At 34.3% G+C, this 26390-nt stretch overlaps 1 protein-coding gene and 1 pseudogene across 1 annotated transcript; both read left to right on the forward strand.

Annotated features, from left to right (window-relative positions):
• Nucleotides 1-627: 627 nt before the first annotated feature.
• On the forward strand, nucleotides 628-2320 carry LOC141721032 (acetylajmalan esterase-like). Its single transcript, XM_074523767.1, has 5 exons — nucleotides 628-927; nucleotides 1091-1309; nucleotides 1403-1551; nucleotides 1648-1915; nucleotides 2006-2320. The coding sequence occupies exons 1-5, from the start codon at nucleotides 657-659 to the stop codon at nucleotides 2224-2226; spliced, it is 1128 nt and encodes a 375-aa protein (XP_074379868.1). The 5' UTR covers nucleotides 628-656; the 3' UTR covers nucleotides 2227-2320.
• Nucleotides 2321-6310: 3990 nt separating this feature from the next.
• On the forward strand, nucleotides 6311-22672 carry LOC141707722 (plant cysteine oxidase 4-like; annotated as a pseudogene).
• Nucleotides 22673-26390: the final 3718 nt, after the last annotated feature.

A 26390-nucleotide genomic window follows, 5' to 3' on the forward strand; every position in this document is an offset into this window, starting at 1 on the left:
ATAAGTTATTTTTATATTATATATTTTATGAGATTATTTCTATAAATAGATTTGTCAAAATTTAAAATTTACTTCAAATTTGTATTAAAAACTTAACATAAATAATACAATTCATATTTATAATTGTATTGCAAAGTTTTTATAATTAAAATGGGTCATAATAAATATATGGATGTTTTATAAACCTAATATGGATACCAAATCTAAAAATGGATAGTTCACTGGGTCAAATTAAAGTTAAAAATTATATTCGAGCCAAAATATTGATACCATACCTTAGGAAAGGATTATCCAGCAATTTATAATATATAGATTTCTCACATAATTTGGATATAATTTCTCATAGAATTTGGATATATAGAGTCCGACTTGTTAATGGAGTTGATATTTTGTAAATAAAATGCCGCTTATTGTACACATTGTTTTACACTTGGTTACATATGAATGAAAGTCATATTAACCGACTGGTAATTAATTAGAGCAGGCTTAGAAATCCTAAAACCAATATTATTCCAAGATTTTATGTGGTGATTAAAGCTAATCCGATCTATTCCCCGTAGGACTTCAAATAGGTATTCCTTATATATAACTAAACCAAACCCCAGACATTGTCCTATAACTATATTTCTTAGCACATCAACTTAGATATCGAAAATATGGCTTCCAGAGAGAAACAAGTTTTGTATACTTTTCTTGTTCTTTTAAGCCTATTCTCCATGGCACATGCAATACGTTCTCCTCCGTTAGCTTTGTTTCGAAACTGCAAGTTCGACAAGATTTTTCAATTCGGCGATTCTCTTTCCGACACTGGAAATCTTGTTCGTGAAAGACCATTCGATGTTTCTGGCAGACTGCCATACGGCCAGTCATTCTTTAATCGACCTACAGGACGGTATTCAAACGGTCTCATTATGATCGACTATATTGGTACGTGTATATATATACTTTTAAAACTTATTCTAGTTTATAGACTAATCTACCTTGCCAACTATGATGTTATCTTGTTCGTATTATGTTACAGCGTATCTGTTTGTTAAAGAAGGATTAATGTATACTATGATTTAATTGTTTAATTTGTTTATTTGAACAGCATCGGCAGCCGGTCTTCCTCTGTTAAATCCGTATGAGCAAGTAGGTGCAAACTTTAGGCATGGAATAAATTTTGCAGTAGCGGGTGCAACTGCCCTCCCTGTCAAAACCTTAGCTTCCAAAGATATACATGCCGTACCAACCCCAACCAGTAGTTCTCTTGATGTGCAACTGCGTAGGATGTCTGATTACCTTTCTTCTTACTGCAACACACAAACAGGTAATGAAAATTATAATTTATTTATAATTTATCGCCGCAATGCACTTTTTACTCACACATTCATTTGAATCTTAATGGACGTCGTTATAACAGATTGCAGGGACAAACTTAAAAATTCCTTGTTTATGATGGGAGAGGTAGGAGGTAATGATTATAACTATGCATTATTTGGAGGCAAAACTATCCAGGAGGTCAAGAATCTTGTTCCAGAAGTGGTACAGAGCATTGTGGATGCTACTAGAGTAAGTGTAATTTCAGCAAATATGGTTTTTACATAAGTGTGACTTGATGTAGCTTAGTTACTAACAAGTCTTTGTTTTATTAATGGATGCTAACAGGAAATCATCAAGCTTGGAGCGCGAAATATTGTAATTCCCGGAAACCTTCCCATAGGTTGTGTTCCATCTTACTTGACCACGTTCCAGGCCAACAACACTTTTGATCAGAACCATTGCTTGAAGGATTACAATGAATTTTCAGTTTATCATAACAAACAACTCATAAAAGCAATTGAGTTGTTGAAGAAAGAGAACCCTGGTGTTACTATTGTTTATGGGAACCTCTACAATGCCTTTCAGTGGCTTTTCTCACGTGCTGCATATTTAGGTTTGTAAATTTGAATTTGAGGTATAATTTTTGTTTTCTTTGTTTGGTACCCTTTGTATAATTCTTAATTTGGTGTGTTTATTTATATAGGTTTTGATCGGAATTCATTGCAAAAAGCTTGTTGTGGAAGTGGCGGCGAGTACAACTTTTCATTTAAAAAGATTTGCGGATTACCGGGAGTTGCAGTATGTTCAAATCCAAATCAACGCATAAGCTGGGATGGAATTCATTTAACGCAGCAGGCTAACAAGTATATGGCAGCTTGGCTCATCTCCAACATGTCGCCAATGCTACAGTGTCCAGCCTCTTGATTTCACTTACATTTTTTTTGTTACTTTGGTTGAAAATTGTTTAAGAGGTTTTCAAGTTGGTTACTTGAGCCAATTTGAGGCTTTTTTATTTGCAAACAATTCAATTTAGTACGTTTTGTAGTTTGTAAATCTGTATGGTTGAAATGATCAATTAAGATATTTCTGTTCGGAGATTCTCTTTCTGAAACAGGAAATTTTCTTATAGAAAATCCATTTAATATTACTGGCATACTGCCATAATGTATAACATACAACATATCAACATGCCGATTTCAGACGGTCTCCTTATTATAGACTATATCGGTATGAAAGTCAGAGAGACACAGAGACATCACTACAATACAAACTTCCTTACATGATCAGTGTTTTCATTGTATTATTTACTAATTTGGGTACAAGTTTGTAGAGCTTGGAGTTTAACATAATTCATAGCATAACTAAATCTTCTATATTTGGATTAGTGAAGAAAAACATACCCTGTACATATTGATGATATGATAACAGGGTATTATGTAAAAATTGATATTGTGTATTATTTGTTCACTTAACAGCATCTCCAGCCAATTTAACCAATATTTAATGAGAATGCAAGGAGTCTATTAACTAATATTATCAAATACATATCCCAAAATTTTATTTCTCACCGCATTACTGGCTGATTTTGGCCAATGACAAATAAAATGTGACGCCCTCAAACTCGGGGTTAGCAATGAGGACCCATGAAACCTTTATAATAACTAAGATCTCACGATATAAATAAAATAAATTCCGAAAAGCTAGAAGAATCTACACTTTAATAAAGTATGAGACAAGATTACAACTAACAACCAAGATAATAAATATTATACAATTCTTTTTCAAATTATTTAGAACACAATTCTGACTTGGAATCGCCAGATAACCCAAATGGATCTTATCACCACTATTACATTTCTCAAAAGTCGATCTACGATTCCTCACACCAACTTCTACCTGATCTGGCACATGGAATCTAACAGTACAAAACGGACCACTAGGGACACTCTTACGAGCAGTGCATCTAAATCTAATCATCTTCTTGCTTAACTGCCAAGGTTAGATCAAAATAAGAATATAAGCTAAAAGGATCAACAAGTAACTAATATAAACAGTCCTAGTTATCAAAATAATATGTGGCCGTAACTTATTAAAATTAGAAAGGATCTCCGTGGTAAGGGTTCAAGGTTAGAGTTCTGGACAACTCAGCTATAGGAGAAAATAACATGAGTCTTGAGTAGATTCTAACAACTCTGGAAAGCTTCAGTTAACATGTTTTCATTTTCAAAACAAATTACAGTACATAAATAGTTCTTAGAGCACAGTTAAACATTTTACTTTCTCTTTTATCAAACTTAAAACCCTCAATTGGAATATCCATCTTTTAAATATAATATGGTGATCAGCCCCTACTGACCTCCATCCGGTCATAAGGTATCTATGACATTATTTCAGCCTATAATACTGGACTAGCCCCACTAGTCACTTATGCGACTTGACTAACCCTGCTAGCCTCTTATCCAATCTTTAAAAATTCATTGAAAACTTTTATATTGGAAATTATAGTACTTTTAGAACTTAGCTCCATTTAAAATATTACCAGCCTTTGAAATCATTTAGACTCTTTCAAGTCAAAAATCATTCTTAGTTTCATTTCAATAATTTAGGTGGAATAACCAAAGGTATACGAAAGGAAACACAAGTTAGGGAACGATCAATGATGAACATATGTATTAACAACGTAAACTAAGCAAGGCTATTTCAAGGTAGGAATGTCCATAAAACATATGTACAATCAATATGGGGATCTTGGTCAACAAAGGTATTAATTGGGAAAAATGATTCATCAGAAAATATAGGGAATATAGATACTTTAAGGAGCAAAAATCAATGCAAAAAAGGTAAGCATATCTGAGAAGAATCAGGCTAATAATCAGGGTTTATCAGCAATACTAAACAACATGATCACCATAATCATTCTCTTTATCAATTTATAACATAAACAATTTCTATGATCAATTCACAAGAAAAAGTAGGTACTTGCCTCATAAAGCTTTCCTTTTTTTACAGGGGTTGACTTACTGCCCCTAGAACTTCTTTTCCTTTCCTAGATCGAACGCTTTCACTTTCCGAATCTACAATACAACAATAAACCCCAATTAGGGACCTCATCAAATTTCGATATTTCCAAGAACGTCTAACTTTTCTACTCCATTCACATAACACATAATTATATTCATTCGTATATACTTTATACTTTTATTCTACTTGTTCGAACTTGTAAGGTCATATTAAAAAATCATAAACATATTTATATTCACAGCACACGTAATCAAATCCGAGAATTACATCAATTTCCTTTATACAATATTTAATTATACGATCATCTCCTATTCGCAATTAACATACAATCGACATAATACCACCTATTACAACATCTGAGATTGACCCTTAATAATTTTGTCAAAACTTTGACATGACCTATTTGTTAATATACTATCCCCTTACTCAACCCAATCAACAATGTTCAATTACCATATGCTACAAATGCATAAATATATCTCAATCATTATCGAGTAATACACAATCATTTACGCACAAATAGCACTCCAAATTCTTTAAACCGAAACTAATTTTTAGGAAAATGATTTTATAAAATCTGAAAATTTACTAATGTTAACATATTCCAAGAAAATAAGTAATTAATAGAACTATTATACATCATATATATACATATATCACGAACCAAAATTATCTAAAAACTGAATTAAAATACAATAATTTGATTTTGAAAAATCTGAAAAATCATAATTTTAACATAGACATATAATCGACTAATTACATATCGATCCCACACTCATTCAAACCAAAATTCATAAATTAAAATCCATAAAATCTTGAATCGAGCTAACAATTTGACATGGAAGTAAATAAACGAATTTTAATTGCTCGTTAGGGCTCAATATCGATATTATAGCCCACCACCGGCTCACCGGAGATCACGGACAGTGGCGGCAAGGTTTCGGGGCTGCTCAACTCGGCCTCCACCCAAAAACCCCCACTGATTTTTCACTATCAGACACAATATCGATAGCATTGCATCAAACATGAATAACCACTTCAAATTCGAGTCCAAACTTGAGTTTAACTCAAAAATCCGAAGTGAGTTTTATACCACTCAACAAATACACACAACAATATATGCATGCATCCACAGATTCATGACAATAAAGCGAAGAGGAGCATTAATCAAGTTTTAGACTGAATTTCATCCAAGAAACAAGTAGAAGCCGAGAGAGAGAAAAGAGATACCGAGAGAAAATGAGAGAGAGAGAGAGAGGTCGAGACTGCGCATGAGAAGAAATGGAGGCATAGAGGGGATATAAGGGGGTTGTTTTCCACGGGTATTTCGGTAATTTTGGTAATTTCACCAAAAATCTGATTTTCGTTTTATCATTTTTTATGCACACTACACCATACATGGCCTCTACCAACACTTTTTTTGGTGTTACAAGCAAAAATGTTACCTTAGATCACTAATATTTGATATGAGTTAACATTATTATTTAACATTGCAGTAGAGGTTAACCAATGTTATCACATGCATAAGCAAATTGCTCTTGTAACATAAAAAAAGGTGTTAGCATTGATATTGAAATAAGTGTTACCATAGAAGTGAAAATTTAGGCGCCAAAGTAAAAACTAAATAGGAGGCTAAATTTTGACATATTTGGGCGGCCCAAGATCAAATAACAACCCACTCAATTATTTTGTCCAAAAGTAAAACTAAAAATTAAACCCGCTCAATACTCTCTCTATCAAAATTCTCTCTCTCTCCTAAAGTGCTCTCTCTCTATTTCTCTCTCTCTCTCTCGCTCTCTCTCTCGTCAAAAACACACACAAGACATGCCGCCGGTTTAAGAGCTCGGATTTTATGGTTCAGTGCTTGGAGTCTTCTCAGTTGGGTTTGAGCAAATTAGGTTTTAGTAGTTAAGGGATTGGAGCGAATTAGAGTTTTAGGGTTCGAAAAATTGGGGTTTCTTCTCAATCGGGTTTAGCCCTTGTAATTATGGCCTTCTATCAATCGAGCTTAAAGTTTGGGGCTTTATTCAATATTTCTTCAGGTATGCCTTCTTTTCTTATCTACTTTTAGTTCATGTTTAAGGGTTTGTCTGCTTTAGTTCATGTTTAAGGGTTTCTATTATTTTTAATTTAGTTTGTGGTTTGATATGTTTGTGATTTTGGTTTGTACTCTTTTATTTAATTCATTTAATACTTGCATATATATATATATATATATCAGCAATTATATCTCTTTTTAGCTTCTTGAAACCCTAATTGTAATATTGAACAAGTTCGTGTTTTTTTATAGTTTTTCCCGTTTATTATCATTGAATTTGATGATTCTTGATTTTGTTTATATGTACTTATTATGATGAACCTAGACCTAATCAAGTTCTTTTTTGGCACTTTTAACTGAAAATAAACTAAGCTAAACACCCCCAAAAGTTTGGATCTCTCTGATGAACTTTTGTGTAAATTATTAGGATTGCAGGGGGGAGTTTAGTGGCTGACAAAGCTTTAGTAGTCACACAAGTCCCTCTGATTTATATAATATTCATCCAATTTAAATTTACCCGGTATCCAATTCTGTTTCCTACTATTTTGCATTACATCATTAAGGCTCAATATTTTTGAAGAAAAGATCAAGCCTTCTGATGTTGGGCTTGAACAGGAGGCACAATTTGGTTCGAGGATTGAAAGACTTACTGAATGAACCAAGAAAGTGGGATGGCTCACTGCAACCAATACAATATATACATATATACGAGTGTGACAACTTTGGCTTAAGTGTAGCACTTATGACATACATATATGTGAGCATACTCTGGATACTTGAATATTGTCTGAGATGCACTCTCCTGAAACTAATGACAGCTGAGAATATTTTGCATGCCACCTTCCTCTGTCATCCCACTCCATAATCATCCTGGAATCACTGTGCTAATCAAGCTATTATATGGTTCATTACATGTTAAATCATATGATTGTCTTGACTTGCCTGGAATTTCTGATCAATCACGAGGTGTATTTTTGCACCTTATGATACTTAAAAATTTAGTTGACATTCTTTTTTCTAATAATGATGGTGTAATATTTATAGCAAAGAAACCTGCGAAGCTTATCAAAGACTGTCAAATGATTGCACCTTGTAGAATAACAGTTCTTTATCTAACTGCTGGTAACATACATTGCTTCAAAGTGTTAAGTCCTTGCGCTATCTTTGACATTCAGTTTCCACCTTACTCATCCAATGATGGTCGAAATTGCACTTATTTTCCATCAACTATATTTGCATATAATCAAACTAGTAGTGAAAAGACATACACAATAAGAGAGGTCATATGCCAGAGTTTGACAAAGCTGTGACTTGTACCATGGGAAATTTTGAGGTAAAACCCTCGTTTGTTTAAAATATGTGACTTGTAAGATAACTTTTGAAGAATATTTAAGTTGGATATTTAAGTTGAAGAAGTGATCACTGACCAAAATAAAGCATCATATATTGATCTAATGATATTAATTTCCGTGTCAGGGAAGGACAAGTTTGTGAGACTATGGACTATGGAGTATTCAGGATCACATCTCCCCCTTGGCTACAGAGTACAGACCCATGATCTACTAAATCTTCTAGGGCAGGGGGTATCAAGACCTCCAAGGCTGATGGAAGTGATGACTCTCCAGCATCTAGCCCTTATATACAAGCTCGTGGGACTTTCCAAGGGCATGACAATATTGTTGAAGATGTATAGTTTTTCCCCTCAAGGTAGCTGGGGAATGCTCCCTTTACGATGCACCAGTTCTATTTTTTTTCACTGAATATACTGCTTATTTTATATATTATAGAAGATTGTATATTTTAGTAGTATGATTTGTTTTCTTACGGTGATCAAAAGTAAAAATAGTTGTATATTAGTGTAGCAAGGGCCATTGTGAAGGTAATATAACATGTTGCTTTGTCTATACTCTCTGTAGCAGTAAACCTTCCATTAAGCTATCTTCCTTGTGCTTTCTTACTCACATTCAATTCTTTTCATAGTGAAGTGCGCATGAGTTTTGCAGTGTAGGGGATGATTCCAACCTTTATATTGTGGGATGCCAAAAGTGGTTTTACTCCAATCATCAAGGTTAAGTTCGTCTTACTGTTTTATTCTGTTGACTGTTGAGGACCATAAGTTTTGTGTAAATCAAACTATTCTAGCTGTCTAATTTAAGGTAACAGTCATATTTTTTTGTTTATTTTTTTTGATGTGTGATAGGAATTAGTTTCACCCCTAAACTGAAAAAGTTGTTGTAGGTTTGTAGCATCTATTATTGATTTGGACGATTAAGCTATTGGCGTGAATATGTTGCTTTTGTTAAAAACACTCCATCCGTGTGATTAGCTAAATAACACTCCGTCTGTAACAACCCCAGTTTTCGGAAATTTTTGAAACCCTGATGAATAGTTACTTTTTGCTGATTGTGCTGATTAAGGAAAATTGTCAGACCACACTATGTAGGAGTTCTTTTATTGATATTTTGAGATCTTATTAGTACTATATACAGTATATGAGTGTATGTAAAGATCGTCAGAATTCGAATTTGAACACTTTGATTTTTTCCCGAAAATCAACAAGATACCGAAAGAATTGAGTATAAGGTAACATGATTAAAAGAATTTAAATTCAAGAATTATAAGAAAGGATCATTAAAGGTCTATAAAATATTAAGAGAGGGTTAGGGAAGCCCAAGTAATAAGATCCTGGATATCATCCCTCAAATGATCAACGAGAACAAGAGTTAAGCGAACCGTAATATAAATAAAAGACCTAGGGGCAAGCACATGCAAGTAGCATGAGAAGGAAGCTTCCAAGATAAGCTAAAACATGTGGTTAAAAGCAAGGTCACATCATCACACCACAAGAATGAGACATGTGGTAAAGTGGTGATGCAAGCAATGACATAAGCAAGTGAAAACAAGATATTTAACCAACAATTAACCACAACCATGCATTATTTGCACAAAGATCAAGAAAAGACAATCAAGCAAAAGCTCTCCCCCATTTCTTTCTTCTTCCATTCGACCTTTTCAAGAAATGCAGAAATAGATTTTCAAAACTCAAGCTCTAAGCCATGGAAAATTACAAGGTTTGTTTGCTTAGATCCTATATTTCATAACTTAGTTATACCATGAGTTTAAGATCAAGATTCTATGGTTTGCTTAGCTAATCCACTCATCAAAGATGATGATGAATAGTAGTGAATAGTAACTTACTTTGATTTTCTTGATTTTCATGAAAGCTTAAGGTTGATTAAGCATAGATCAAGGTTCCTATAGGCTTGTTAGTGACTACCCACTCTCCCAGGAAGGTATAAACTCTTGAACCCTTAGTTTTAAGTTTGGTTTGTTTGGATGATAATGGTGCTTATATGAATGGGTTTAGTTTGATGTTGTTGAATGTTGGATTGTTGTTGAATTGGTGATGATTTGGTGTAGTTTAAACTTTGGAAATCGTTAGGTTATAGCCGTCGTAATGCCCGATTTTCTTTAAACTGTTTTGTGCTTAACTGTTGTAATGGAACACCCACTTCTATGAACTAACCACTTCCATGATTAGATAGTTTATGTTTCAAGCTTCGTTTTGAGATGTCGTACGCTTAGATCCGATTTATGGTTCAGGAGAAACGACCATTTCAAGTAACGACATTTCGTGAACGAACCCAAACCCCTCGAGTAACTTTGAGACCTTATTTAAGGACCTTAAAAGACTAACTGGAATATGAAACAATTATGTAAAGTGTATTAGACAGTTGGTAAATCCCTCATGAAAGAGTCGCCTTAAATTGTTTAAAGATTAATTTTATAAAAATGGTGGAGCCGAGGGTACTCGAGCGACTCATGTAAATCCTTAAGCGTTGAAGCGAGCATTAAGATATAAGTAGATAAAGTCTAGTTTCTTAAGCGACCGTGGCTTAATTTCGTATTATGTTGTTGTTCATAGGTTACCAGACCCAATTTAAGCTTAAGTCTACCCCGGAACACTCAGGCAAGTTTTCTACCTGTTATACTGTTGTTGTGCTATAAATATATTGATGCATTATCTTGAGATAAGTGCATGGTTTTTATTAGCAAATATTGCGATATATTGGAACATGTTGATATGGTATATATATGCATGTTGTGAAATCTTGATATTTTATTATCAATTCAAATGCTTATAAACTGCATAATACCTATGCTAGAGATAAGCAATAGTTGCGTATACCCTTAGTATAAGGGACCCAAAGGTAAACATATTTCTAAACCGGGAGTCGATGTTCCCCAGTATAATATATGTATATATTTATATAGTTTTCATAACTATTAATCAGATAAGGTATATTCGATAGTTTTGAATAATAATTAAACATTATTTTCGATTATTGAAATAAAGATTTTACTTCCGTATAAGTATATCTTTCGATAATTATTATTCGTTTCAAGTATTATTTTCAAAAACTTTTACTGGATTAATTTTGATAAAAGCTATTCTTTATTAAAATATTATTTAAAGAATAATATTCAGATATTCTTCGATTATTTTGTAGCTGATTTATTCTATTATATCATCTTTACTCCAAACATTTTCAAAAATGGTTTTGAGTCTTCAAAATGATTTTATAAGTTAGAGCGGATCCCAAATCTTGATTTTAATTTAAGATCTTACTTTTGAAGGGGATTTAAGTACTCGCTCAAAACCTAAGGGATCCGGCTCCGTGGTGTATTTTCGGTGCAACGAAGTTGCTAATTAGATAAAAGAATTTGATTACTTGCCCAACATTCGGGAAGTAAGCCCAATCAAAATGCGTCGGCATAGGCAACATGGGCTCAGTGGGAGTCCATCAAAGTGTAAGTGGCACAGTGGGAGTCCATCAAGGCATTAGTGGCTGAGTGGCAGTCCAACATAAGGTCCTAATGTGGCCAGGGTGATGACCAGTGGGGAATTCATCCCTCTACTAGTAGAAAATGTGGCTTAATTGGTATCTTTGCCTAATCAGCAATATATCAGGTTTAAGCCAAGGCTTTCTTCTTTCCAAATTCATTGGGTATTACAACTCTGTTTATACTTTTCATAACAGAGGTTTTCAAGGAAAGTATGAGATATATATATAGGTGTATATATATATCGAGACTTAATGAAGTATCTCGTAACTTCGTTTCTTTTAAATGATATTTCAAAGATTGATTATATTCAAGTCTTATCTTGTAGTCTCATCTATGTGGTGAACTTTTGAAACTGATTATACCTTGAACGAAGGTAGTTCAAGTAGTATTCGTAAAGATATAAGTATATTGGAGTATCTTGTACCTTCATCTTTTCAACTTATATCTAGTAAATGATTATCTTATGTATGATAAAGATTTTTAGAATAACGCTGAGACAAGGTTAGATATTTGAGAGCACCTTACAACGATATTTTTATACAATTATAAACTGGAACTCTGTGTATATTATGCATGGAAGAGGATTTCAAAGATTTTCAAAAGTATATATACATATATACATATTATTTTACGACTTGGTTGCGTTAAGATATCAAACTTGGTTCATTTTTTGCTTGACCAAGACTTTCATGAGTACTATGAGAAGGCTCATATATTGTTAATTACTATACATGTTATTTTGGTGGGCTTGTTGCTCACCCTTACTTTATTCTTTCATCACACAACAACAGTTAGACAAGATGAACAGGACCAAGCTCCCAATTTGCGAGCGGATAGGAAATGTTCTGCAGTTTCCTGTAGGCGTTGATGTCGCTGAAGCTGAGGTAGGAACTACCAATATGCTAGGTTTTCAACTTTTGATGTACCAGACTTATGTATATTTATGAATTATAATAATGGCAAAGAAAATGTAAATTTATTCAGAAACCCTTTTGAGGTGTAATGGCTTATAATTGTGGAATAAAATGACTTGTGTTATTTTTGGTATTCATCTCTGAGACTATAACTTGTGGTGTGTGTGTGTATTGTGGGGTCACAGTACGTAGTAGTTGGTTGTTTATTAAGATTAAGTGTTATTAAGGGAAATGAAACTCGTGACAACCTAGATCCCCGACCCCGGATTTGGGGGTGTTACAGAAATGGTATCAGAGCTAAGCATTATAAACCTCAGAGATGATGCGATGTTAAAATGATAAGTTCACTAAGATAATAAGAACTCTTGCCTAGTTCATAGTCGGACTACCTAATGTAGTAGTGACAGTTAAAACCCATACGGGAACCCTTATAAACATCATGATTGTAACATAGATCGTTATCGTATAAGGTAGTGGGGAACCGAACCTTAAAGTTCAAGAGCAATAACACGATGATATTTTACTACATATTGGGGATCGGATTGTGGATCCAATGGAGCACCCTAACGAGGGAACATATGATCTTCATATTAAGGATGTAGCGGCTGAGGATGTTATCCCATAAGGGATTGTTGCTGAAGAGGATTTTGTGGAGGATCCTGACAAGAATGAAGAAAGGACCACTAAGGAATTGATGACCGTAGTCAGGGCGACTACCAGAGGTAGGATTGGTCGGTTACTACCGTAGTTTCATTCAAGTTTACAAAGATCGCAACCCATATAACGTGGCTTACTCGTAAGACTGAGAAGTTTGAATGGACAGAGAAATGCGAGAACAGTTTCCAAGAACTGAAGCAAAGATTGGTGACGGCCCCTATGTTGGCATTACCGGATGGAAAAGGAGATTTTGTGATTTGTAGTGACGCTTCGCACAAGGAATTTGGGTGCGTGCTTAGACAGCACACCAAGGTATTCACGTACGCATCAATACAATTAAGGGAATATGAAATTCGATATCCCACCCATGATCTTGGGCTCACGACAATAGTTTTGCCCTAAAGATTGGAGGCACTACTTTTATGGAGAGAAGTGCGTGATTTACACAAATCATAAGAGCTCTAGTACATTTTCACGTAGAAAGAGATCAAGATGCGCCAGAGAAGGTGGTTAGAGCTAATCAAGGATTATGATTTTGAGATTCTTCATCATCCAGGAAAAGCCAATGTGGTGGCTGACGCCCTTAATAGAAAGGAGAGACTCAAGATGATAATGTCTTCGGAAGAATTGAAAGAGATTTCAAGAAAATGGAAATAAAAGTGAAGGTAACCGGAGCCGGTACTGAAAAGCTGCTTGAAATTGCAAGGCAGCCCGAATTATTGGAAAAGATCATATTATTCCAAGAAAAAGTGATGAATGGAGGCAGAGAACCAATGACTGGAGAAGAGATTAATACCTAGAAAGATGATATGGGAGTAATGAGGTATTCCTACAGGATTTGGGTTCCAAACTTTCAAGAGCTAAATGACAGGATCTTAGATGAAAGCCACAATTCGAGGAAAAAGGTTTAGGGCAAACCCTGAATGTGATAGTCAGAGAGGTCGCCATCAAGAAAGAAGGAACCCATAACATAATGAAGTGGAAAACAAATATTTTAACGTATAAGATAACCCCGATTATGGGAGAAGGATGAAACATTTCATATTGAGAAAAAAAAGTCGAGCAAGATAGGGAGAACCAGGACGGTACTCCTATGGGGCAATTCATGGACCCGCCTAAACAAAACTTATGCTTTTATCCCCGACCACCATCCTGAGGAAACAATACGGTGGGAAATTCTTTTAGGACCTTTAAGTTGCTAAGCTCTCAGAGTTCCAAGGAACAAGCTGACCTAGTCGTGGCAAGAGCCTGACTAAAGGAAATAGAGGAATCATTTGAGATTCTAAATGATTGACAAAGCGTAAAAGACTGTTTTGCCACTTACCTTCCTAAGAGAGAGGCCACCCGCTGGTGGAAGGCTAAGAAAGATAGAGAGATAGTGTAGAAGTTTTAAAACTAGACCAGGGGCGGAAAAGTATGATGAATCATGAATCTAGGTTGTGAAAGTCGTCAAGATTCGTCTAAAGGACACGAATCCAGAATGACGGGATGTTTGAAATCAATTCTTATGTTGTGTTGGTTCATGAAATGGCTGTAATAGAATCGAAAATAAAAGACTGAAAAGGGAAGGGGTATAAAGGGTTATAAATAATAGAGTTGAGAAGCGATAATGGAGTTAGGTATGTGAAACCCTAAGAAACCCTAGCAATAAATATAGAGAAGTGTGTCATTATCGGCGCGATGGTGACTGATAATGAGATAAAGTCAAGGTTTGAAGGCGTAAACGATACATATAATTAATCCCTTTCAAGTTGGGAGTATTCGATGAAACTCTGAGATAGATCGATGGATTAATAAGGGAACACAGATAGAATGAGGAGACATGAAAGCAAGAAATTAAGAAATTGGATGAAGGAAGTAACCTTAAAAAATGTGAAGTGTATGTAACACCTGTGACTTGATGCCCAAAAGGGAGACACCAAGTTTAGGAGATATCCCAACATTGAGATGACTGTTGAGATAAACAACAAAAGTAAATGAGGATTTAGTAACAAGAAGTTCATGTTGAACACGACCAATATCTTCCAAAACATCCATGTTATCATTACCAAATCAGGCAAGAAAAGCGGATAACCGTTGTTATCTTTTGGAGGCCATATGGATTGACCTCAGTTTGAATAAGGATGCTATTGTGAAACTAGGTATAGACTATCGAGGTGGGAATGATTGAATAAGATACCCTTATCAGGGATATATAACTTGATTTATCCATGGAAGGATGCAAGTACCTTTTTTAAAGGTGGAATTAAAGATAGACCCTCGATAACTTGAGATGAACCATGGGGGAATGCATAAATGATGGCATTTTACCCTTAATAGGGACATTATGAGTTTGGGTAGTACGGAATAAAGGACTAAGGCAACAAAAACCTTTAAAGATTAATAGATAAAGTTTTCAGAACTATATTGACAATGGTCCTAGTTTTGGTAAATGATATCTTGATATGTCCTGTACCTAGGGTGTACATGATGAAGGATTTAAGGATAACCTTAGAGGTTTTACAAGGAGAAAGTTAATATTCAAAGTTCTCAAGAATAGAAATTTTGATAAAGGAAATATGATGTAATTATAATAATGCCAGGTGGGGCATGTGTTGAACCATAAGAAAGTATAGATCGACCAAATGAGGGCCGAGATTGGTGAAAATAAGAAGGACCCAAGATAAGAGACGTCCTAAGTATGATCGAGAGTCAGTCGTGACAATGTTTACATTTAAAGACCGAGGAAATAACTTATGGAAAAATGGTGATTTTTTTTCCTTTCCAAAGCTTAGGGAAGAGCATTTTCACACAAGCAGTGATTGGAAATGTGGTAAAAAATTTAGCCGGAGATCGTTCAAAAGACATTGGTTGTAAGGAACTATTACTATCAGGAAAGGCCAATGAGGTGGCCGACACTCTAAGTGTAAGAGAGCAATTATAGGCGCTCGTGCCAGAGAAATACAGTAATGATGGTTAAAGTCATGGAGGTTGTATTATGGTGTGAAAGATTGACATTCCTTCTGATGATTGTGCGATACTTAACCGTAATAGTAGTTAGTAAAGATTTAATTCATGTTATCGCCGTGAGCGGGCTACCTATCTTAGAAGGTCCTATCTTGAGATAAGCCAGGACCATGTTACGAAAGGACTAAATGAACCTTTGAGCTTCATATCTTCTAATAAAGACATATGGTTAATAATGGTGTTAACCTACTATCGTTGCTTTGATTGAAACTCTTCTGCAATTTTATCAGCTTCATGTCATATGTACGTCAAGTTCAAGAGTGTTCTTCATGAATCATGAATGGTGATCATGTTGCCTCCTTAGAAGAATTCGATAGGACAAGTATGGACTCCGTATGGTTAGCTATTAAGATTTCAAGGAAAACGAACGACTACCGTAGGTCCGCGGTGGACTATAGAAACGCAACAACGATTCTTTGAATAATGAGACGATAACAACCGTGAAAGTTATATTGTAATGGGTGTTGAGATTGAGTACCACTAATCGGGCTGTGGTGATGTATAAGTTATCACTGATAGACTAACTAAGTCAATTATCTACCTATTGAATATTTATTCCTTCTTATCGACAAAGAGTCGTATTACTATACGAGGAAGGTTGTGGTGCAAGCGTAGAATTCTAGTAATGACGATGTCTAGAATGAAATCCCATATTCAAATTTCAATGTCGAGGGAGTTTCAAAGGTGATTGTTTATAAGCTCGAGCAAGAGCATGGGTCCATAGAATGATGGACAAAATAGTAAATATTCAGGAACATGAATTTCGATGCGATAATACTTGATGTTGATATATATACATATATGTTTCATTCTCCTGTGATAAACCTCTATAGTTCAGAGGTAGATTCCAAAACAGATATTTTGTGACCATTATTTTTCTTAAAATTGTTCTTTTCTCTCCTTTTCATTTCGTGTAAACTGAGAAGAACAACCCTTCCAGAAGGGGAGGTAATGCCGAGTGACTATCTATCTGTGTGATAGAAGCCTAGTAGGATGCCACATGTTGTTTAATTGCTTGTCAAGTACTAAAGGCTGGCCACCTTCTGTACTAACTATACAATAGAACAAGTGTTCATGATCATAGTGATCTCTCAGTAAATTCTTTTACTCTATATGATTGATCAGACTTTCGAAGATGGAAGCAAGTAAAAAAGAAGTAGTATGAGTACGGTGGTATTTGGAATAGAAACGCGTTCGTGATACTAAGATTGACGTGTTTATTAAAAGGTTATAGAACACTAACGAGTAAAAGTATAATCAGTATAGTATTAGGTATTGAAGATAGTAACGATTACGAACTGGAAAAGAATGAGTATTGAGAAGAGAAAGCTGTAGCGTTAGAAGATATGTTGAGGGTTTGGGCAACAGACTTGAAAGGAATTTGGAATGATCACTTCGCATGGATTGAGTTTTCTTATGACAATAGGTTTTATGTCAGTATCAGGATGATGCCTTATGAGACCCTTTAGGAAAGAAGATGTTGATCTCCCTTGTATCGGGATGAAGTTGAAGAACGCAAGATGCTTGGGCCGAAGTGGTCCAAAGAACCAAGGGTAGAGTAAATTTAATCAAAGGACGACTGGTAGCAGCCCAAGATCGACATAAAAAGTATGACGGTTTGGCCCAAAAGGGGCAAATAATATGAACTAGGGAACCTAATACTGTTAAAGGTATCCCCTTGGAAAGGATTGATGAGGTTCGAAAGAAAGGAAAGCTAAGCCCAAGATACATTGGACCAATCGAGCATTTAAGACATAATGGGAATTTATCAAATGAACTAGCCCTACCCCCGAACCTGCAGTAAGTTCATAACGTGTTCCACGTATCAATATTAAGGAAGTGTAATCCGGATGCCAGACAAATAGGGGCATATGAGCGCATACACATGCAACCAGACGTAACCTATATGGAGCAACCAGGAAGGGTTATACATCGAAAAGGAACAAGTGCTTAGGAGAAGGGTTATCCAATTAGTCAGAGTTTGGTGGTAGAACCATAATGTGAGAAAATTGACTTGAGAGTTAGAAAGTGCAATGCTAAGAAAGTATCCCCATTCATTTTCTATCTGATTTCGGGATGGAATACTTTTAAGGAGGGGAGACTGTAACAACTCTAGTTTTTAGAAATTTTTGAAGCCCTGATGAATAGTAACTTTTTGCTGATTGTGATGATTAAGGACAATTGTCAGACCACACTATGTAGGAGTTCTTTTATTGATATTTTGAGATCTTATTAGTACTCTATACGGTATATGAGTGTATGTAAAGATCGTCAGAATTTAAATTCGAACACTTTCATTTTTTCCCGAAAATCCATAAGATACCGAAAGAATTGAGTATAAGGTAACATGATTAAAAGGATTTAAATTCAAGGGTTATAAGAAAGGATCATTAAAGGACTATAAAATATTAAGAGAGGGTTAGGGAAGCCCAAGTAATAAGATCCTGGATATCATCCCTCAAACGATCAACGAAAACAAGAGTTAAGCCAACCGTAATACAAATAAACGACCTATGGGCAAGCACATGCAAGTATCATGAGAAGGAAGCTTCCAAGATAAGCTAAAACATGTGGTTAAAAGCAAGGTCACATCATCACACCACAAGAATGAGACATGCGGTAAAGTGTTGATGCAAGCAATGACATAAGCAAGTGAAAATAAGATATTTAGCCAACAATTAACCACAACCATGAATTTTTTGCACAAAGATCAAGAAAAGACAATCAAGCAAAAGCTATCCCCAATTTATTTCTTCTTCCATTCGACCTTTTCAAGAAATGGAGAAATAGATTTTCAAAACTCAAGCTCTAAGCCATGGAAAATTACAAGGTTTGTTTCCTTGGATCCTATATTTCATAACTTAGTTATACCATGAGTTTAAGATCAAGATTCCATTGTTTGCTTAGCTAATCCACTCATCAAATATGATGATGAATAGTAGTGATTAGTAACTTACTTTGATTTTCTTGATTTTCATGAAAGCTTAAGGTTGATTAAGCATAGATCAAGGTTCCTATAGGCTTATTAGTGACTACCCACTCTCCAAGGAAGGTATAAACTCTTGAACCCTTAGTTTTAAGTTTGGTTTTTTGGATGATAATGGTGCTTAGATGAATGGGTTTAGTTTGATGTTGATGGATGTTGGATTGTTGTTAAATTGGTGATGATTTGGTGTAGTTTAAACTTTGGAAATCGTTAGGTTATAGCCGTTGTAATGCCCGATTTTCTTTAAACTGTTTTGTGCTTAACTGTTGGACCTGAACACCCACTTCTATGAACTAACCACTTCCATGCTTAGATAGTTTATGTTTCAAGCTTCGTTTTGAGATGTCGTTCGCTTAGATCTGATTTACGGTTTAGGAGAAATGACCATTTCAAGTAACGACATTTCGTGAACGAATCCAAACCCCTTGAGTAACTTTGAGACCTTGTTTAAGGACCTTAAAAGACTAACTGGAATCTGAAACAATTATGTAAAGTGTATTAGACAGTTGGTAAATCCTTCACGAAAGAGTCTCCTTAAAATGTTTAAAGGTTAATTTAATAAAAATGGTGGAGCCGAGGGTACTCGAGCGACTCATGTAAATCCTTAAGCGTTGAAGCGAGCATTAGGATATAAGTAGATAAAGTCTAGTTTCTTAAGCGACCGTGGTTTAATTACGGATTATTTTGTTGTTCATACGTTATCAGACCCACTCTAAGCTTAAGTCTACCCCGGAACACTCAGGCAAAGTTTTCTACCCGTTATACTGTTGTTGTGATGTAAATATATTGATGAATTATCTTGAGATAAGTGCATTGTTGTTATTAGCAAATCTTGCGATATATTGGAGTATGTTGACATGGTATATATATGCATGTTGTGAAATCTTGATATTTTATTATCAATTCAAATGCTTATAAACTGCATAATACCTATGCTAGAGATAAGTAGTAGTTGCGTATACCCTTAGTATAGGGGACCCAAAGGTGAACATATTTCTAAACCGGGAGTCGATGTTCCCGAGTATAATATATATATATATATATAGTTTTCATAACTATTAATCAGATAAGGTATATTCGATAGTTTTGAATAATAATCAAACTTTATTTTTGATTATTCAAATAAAGATTTTACTTTCGTATAAGTATATATTTCGATAATTATTATTCTTTTCAAGTATTATTTCCAAAAACTTTTACTGGATTTATTTTGATAAAAGCTATTCTTTATTAGAATATTATTTAAAGAATAATATTCAGATATTCTTCGATTATTTTGTAACTGATTTATTCTAATATATCATCCTTACTCCAAACATTTTCAAAAATAGTTTTGAGTCTTTAAAATGATTTTAAAAGTTAGAGTGAATCCCATATCTTGATTTTAATTTAAGATCTACCTTTCGAAGGGGATTTAAATACTAGCTCAAAACCTAAGGGATCCGGCCCCGTGGTGTATTTTCGGCACAACGAAGTTGCTAATTTAAAAAAGAATTTGATTACTTTCCCAATATTCGGGAAGTAAGCCCAATCAAAATGCATCGACATAGGCAACATGGGTTCAGTGGGAGTCCATCAAAGTGTAAGTGGCTCAGTGGGAGTCCATCAAAGCATAAGTGGCTGAGTGGCAGTCCAGCAGGGTGATGACCAGTGGGGAATTCATCCCTCTACTAGTAGAAAAGGTGGCTTAATTGGTATCTTTGCCTGATCAACAATATATCAGGTTTATGTCAAGGTTTTCTTCTTTCCAAATTCAATGGGTATTACAACTCTTTTTATATTTTTCATAACAGAGGTTTTCAAGGAAAGTATGAGATATCTATAGGTGTATATATATATCGAGACTTAATGAAGTATCTCGTAACTTTAGTTCTTTTGAATGATATTTCAAAGATTGATTATATTCAAGTCTTATCTTGTAGTCTCATCTATGTGGTGAACTTTTGAAACTGATTATACCTTGAACGAAGGTAGTTCAAGTAGTATTCGTAAAGATATAAGTATATTGTAGTATCTTGTACCTTCATCTTTTCAACTTATATCTAGTAAACGATTATCTTATGCATGACAAATATTTTTAGAAAAACGTTGGGACAAGGTTAGATATATGAGATCACCTTGCAACAATATTATTATACAGTTATAAACTGGAACTCTATGTATATTATGCATGGAAGAGGATTTCAAAGTTTTTGAAAAGTATATACATATATACCGATTATTTTGCAACTTGGTCACGTTAAGATATCAAACTTGGTTCATTTTTTGCTTGACCAAGACTTTCATGAGTACTATGAGAAGGCTCATATATTGTTAATTACTATACATGTTATTTTGGTGGGCTTGTTGCTCACCCTTACTTTATTCTTTCATCACACAACAACAGTTAGACAAGATGAACAGGACCAAGCTCCCAATTTACGAGCGGATAGGAAATGTTCTGCAGTTTCCTGTAGGCGTTGATGCCGCTGAAGCTGAGGTAGGAACTACCAATAGGCTAGGTTTTCAAATTTTGATGTACCAGACTTATGTATATTTATGAATTATAATAATGGCAAAGAAAATGTAAATTTATTCAGAAACCCTTTTAAGGTGTAATGGCTTATAATTGTGGAATAAAATGACTTGTGTAATTTTTGGTATTCATCTCTAAGACTATAACTTGTGGTGTGTGTGTATATTATGGGGTCACAGTATGCAGTATTTGGTTGTTTATTAAGATTAAGTGTTATTAAGGGAAATGGAACTCTTGACAACCCAGATCCCCGACCCCGGATTTGGGGGTGTTACACCGTCCATCCTCCTGATTCATGCACTTAAACTTATCATGATTACAATGAATTCAAACAGTAGTTTAATTTAAATAGTATAACATGTTCACATAATTAGCATACTGCAATATTACATAACACAGGGCATCTGAACTATTTTATCAAGTTAGAAGGTCTAGATTATTTTACAATAATTTTATATGCTTATAATATTTGTTATTCTATTTAAATGAGAGAATTCCCAAGCAATATATTTAGTGAAATATTTAGATTAAGAGCTGATTATGCATAAATGTTTTTTGCGTGTTGGGTACTATAAATGATTATATGAAGGGATGATCAAGATTAAGAGCTGTTTATTTAAAACATGTTAAGGCACATGTATGCAGAAATGTAGCTTTTTTTTATTTTCTTTACCGTTTCTTTTTGTGAAAAAATGCAGCAGCTACCATGAACTTGCATATATTTAAACCGTTCCAAGATACCTAGTCCCACATATGGTGTAGTGTTAGAGACAAAAATATTGGTTAAACATTATCAATTATTTCTCCTTAAGCAACTTAATGTTTCAGGGTGTTGCATTCAGAGGTCTTTTCGTTATTGACAAGGAATGGGTCATTCAACACTCCACCATTAACAATCTTGCTATTGTGAGAAGTGTTGATGAGACTATAAGATTCCAAGTTATGTATACCAAGGCACAATTTCTTCACAATTTAATAGCATCTTAATCTGGTATCAATGCTCTTTGGCCTGCAGGCTTTGCAGTTTGTGCAAGAGAACCCAATTCATAAATTAAAGTTGCTGTTGAATCTGCTGGTTGGCAATTGCCTATTACTTATCTCTAACGAATCAAGGAAGAATTTACCAAGAGATATGCTGGTGGTAAAGCTGCAACAGCTGTTGCAGATAGTCTCAACAAAGAATTTGGGTAATTAACTATGCTTTCTGAATGTTTATCTTTATCTTTTTACAAGTAGTTGTCTATTACATATTATTTCTTTATGAATATAGGGCACAACAGAAACAACAAATGCAGTATTGTGTGGATCATCCAGAGGAGATCAATAAGCTTGCAAAGGTGAAAGCCCAAGTTTTAGAGGTGAAAGAGTTTCTAATCTGCACGTGAAATTGGTATTAATTAGAACTAGTACATTGGTGACTTTTGGATGGAATTAATTAGAACTTTGGTTATTTTGGTTGCTTGAACTTTGTATTTATTGGGATGAACTTGTTCATTTATCAACGGTTCCCAAGTTCAAATATGTATTCAGGTCTTAATGTTTTGATGTTGCAAGTTGATTCAGATTTTATTACATTTCAGAAACTAACAAGTGCAACCAAATGATATTATAATATTGGAAAAAATAGGGAAAATTGTAACAATAAATGAAAGAGTGTTACAGTAGATACAAGAGTTTTTTTAAAAAAAGTGTTACAATAAGCTACAAACATGTTACCAAAATAATTTAATTTTTGTAGAATATTGTGTTACAATAGCAAAAAAGGTGTTGCAAAAGAGTTTATTGTAACACGTTTTGTAGTGTTACTAAAGGTTTATGTATGTTGCAGTAGATCTGTGGTTACACCTTTATTTTGAAACCATAGATACTGAAAGTGTAACCATAGGGGTTCTATTGTTACATTTACAGCTATATTACCAAAGGGTCAAAAAATGTTACCATAGACCCCTATTATAGCACGATCAAATCCAACAACATGAAATTTTCAAAAAATGTAACCATAGCCCATTTTTTTGCTATAAGTAACACTTTTTGGCCATTTTTACACTTTTTTGGGTGTTGCTAGAGGCCAAATATGGGGTAGTGGCACCAAAATGCTAAAAAATAAATTAAATAATATAAAATTGTTTTATAAAATTTGATAATATATTTCTATTTTTAAAATATAGAATATGAATTTAACTCTCTCCTCATATTTTTAAAATAATTTTTGAGCGAATAGTTTATTTTCTACGAATTGTACAAGTTAATTACCAGTAATCAAAATAGCTCTTGAAAAATCATTTTAAAATACCAATACCGCAATAAAATGGTCTAGCGGAAAGAAAAATAGAGTTATGAAGGATATGCTAAGTTCCATGCTTATGAGTTTTCCCTGATAATAATGTGGGTTAACTGGTCAGGTTGTAATATTCTTAACAAAGTTTCGCACAAAAAGCTAGATAAAACCCCCTATGAATTATGGAATGGTTTTGCTATAATACCCTCCAAATCCGGGGTATAGATTTGGGGTATTATTAATAACAACTACCAACTAAACCTGCACAAGCGGAATATAAATAAAATAATTACCCCAAACTACTACTACTCGGGATCTTTTAAGGTTAAGAGTTGAAAACAAGAACGACACACTAACTTTATTACAACCCCAAATAAAAATAATCTGTCTCAAGAACTCTCTTTGTTACAAAACTTTATTCTAACTAAAATCTCATCACACAACTTTTATTCAAACCAACATTATTACTTATCCTGTTACACCTGATCTGGTAGCTCAAAGCTCTCTTCAAGGATAGGGATGAACACTCTTGGTATAAAAGGGTCTCGCTGCTTGACTCGCTTCTTGACTACGCGGGTTCTGATGGGTTTCATTCTCTACCTTAACTGTAAAACAATAGGAATAACAATAAAAGGGGATGAGCCAAAATTACTCAACAAGCCTGCAACAATATATATAGTATAAAGAGAGAAGAATAGATGAACCGATAATCTGTTGGTTTGAACAACCATCCATATTCGTATAAGATAATAATTTGCCAACACTGGCGAGTGCCAAATGAACAAGAATGGAAACAAAAACCAACATATGCACTATAACCTGCTGATCAGTCAGGATACAGTGCGGATCTATACCCAACTGCATAGACCCAACCAACATAAGGAGTACTCAGGCTACTATGGCATATTAATTAAAGGTCTGAGTAAAACCCAACCCGTATCGTAACCATCCATTCCAAGATTTAGCATCCGAAATAATTGGAGTGCTTTTGATGTATCCCAACATCAGGATATATCCGTGTATATGTAACAAGGGTAAACGTATAGGAATATGGATAAAAAATTCAATAATTTGGGAGAATTCAAGAATCAAAATGAAATAGAAACAAGATTCAATAATTGTGTAATAGTGTATATGAACAAGAATTATCAAAGTGTAACTGATATGGAAAATAGGGTATAATTCACTATTCTGAATTTAGAATAGGGGAAAAACTTGCCTTGCGCGTACTTAACCTGGTTCAACTCACCGCCTTCGGTCTCTAGCTTGATCTGCCTTGCTGACACTGAACCAATCATAGAAAGATAGTCGTTTAGATATCTTACTACATACGCGTATCTCGAATTGATACTATGCAACCCTATCAATCTACCCATGCGTTTCTATCTGACTCGCATCTATACATATATAATTACATAGGACATAAGGTTCACATAACCACGTAAAACACATAGCACATAAGGCACATAATTGATTTTTAGACTTATAAATATTTTTTTTAGAATCGATACTAGACTCATACCTGTATTAACTAACCCTATTTGATTTTATTATAATTTTTCGGGATTTATTTGACTCAAATCTACCCTTATTAGGGCATATAAACCATTTACTAACACAATAAAACTCCATTTTGGAAGAAATTATGACTTACAATTATTTTTATTGGATTCGTTTCATTTTTCTGAGTCTAGGGGTCTTCGTTTTACTCAAATCAGACTAACGGTTTAATTATTATGAATTAAACAAGATTTAATTAATTAATAATTAATTATAAATAGTTATTATAATTAAATAACCCTTAATTATATTTTTAAATAGTTAATTAATAATTATTGTATTTTAAAATAATTAATCCCTAATTATTACACTTATTTACAAATTATTAATACTTACTCGATCAGATCGATTATTTACAAATAATCAATCGATACAATTAACTGATACGTTATTTATCGAATCAATAATTATTACTCGAATCATAATCTAACTCAAGATCAATTACTTGTATAAATACGAGTTACTCACGATCCTCGCATAACTATCGAACCATTATTATTATTGCTTATGCGATTAATTAATTAATTAACTATCGGTATTTAATTATTCAATACGAATAATTATTAAAACACTCTTCGAATTTCTGTATTAAAGTAATTAAGTAAAATTACATAAACAGGTTTTAGGATTCTGTATTGAAGTTTAGAAGATCAAAAGCGGGTCAACAATTTCAGGAAAAAGGGTTGGAACCCGGGTTTTCGGGTCAGGATGAACAGCCCCACCGGCAACGACGCCGGTGGGTTTTCCGGCGAAACAATTCGGCCACCACAGCGATACAACGACGAGATTAGCTGAGGGTTTTCATTCCCCAGCTTTCCAGGAACCTCATCCCACCGTCCTCTTCCATCCCTGTCGTACAGATCGCCATCTCCGGCCAAAAACAGAGTAAACTCCGACGAGCTGCTGCAGATTCCGACGAGCTTGATTTCCAGGCAAAACGGACACCGTTTGATTCGTTTCTTGGTGGGGTTTCACTCCAAATTACTCCAGGAACACAATCATATCAATATCATCGTCCAATAACCCCAGAAACGATTTCTCCGATCAACCCAAGAAATTTTCCGGCCAAACTCCGTTTTGCTTCGTCCGTACACAGAAAATTAGAATCTATAGCTTAAAATAAAGCTTAGAGTATACACAATCAAACCTCTATAACCAAAATATCCTCAGATTCATACAAAATTAAAAATGAACTAAAATAAAATTGTATAAACTTGAAACTAAGAACTAACACTTAGAACAATCGTTTGTTCAAATAAATAGCA

Source organism: Apium graveolens, chromosome 1 (assembly GCF_009905375.1).
Source record: "Apium graveolens cultivar Ventura chromosome 1, ASM990537v1, whole genome shotgun sequence".
In the NCBI taxonomy this organism is placed as follows: domain Eukaryota; kingdom Viridiplantae; phylum Streptophyta; class Magnoliopsida; order Apiales; family Apiaceae; genus Apium; species Apium graveolens.

Excerpts from the sequence above, each read along its gene's own strand:
- LOC141721032 (XM_074523767.1), top strand. The coding sequence starts at position 657 with ATGGCTTCCAGAGAGAAACAAGTTTTGTATACTTTTCTTGTTCTTTTA. Across the intron at positions 928-1,090 it reads CATTATGATCGACTATATTG|CATCGGCAGCCGGTCTTCCT; the intron begins GTACGTGTATAT and ends TTATTTGAACAG. Across the intron at positions 1,916-2,005 it reads CTCACGTGCTGCATATTTAG|GTTTTGATCGGAATTCATTG; the intron begins GTTTGTAAATTT and ends TTATTTATATAG.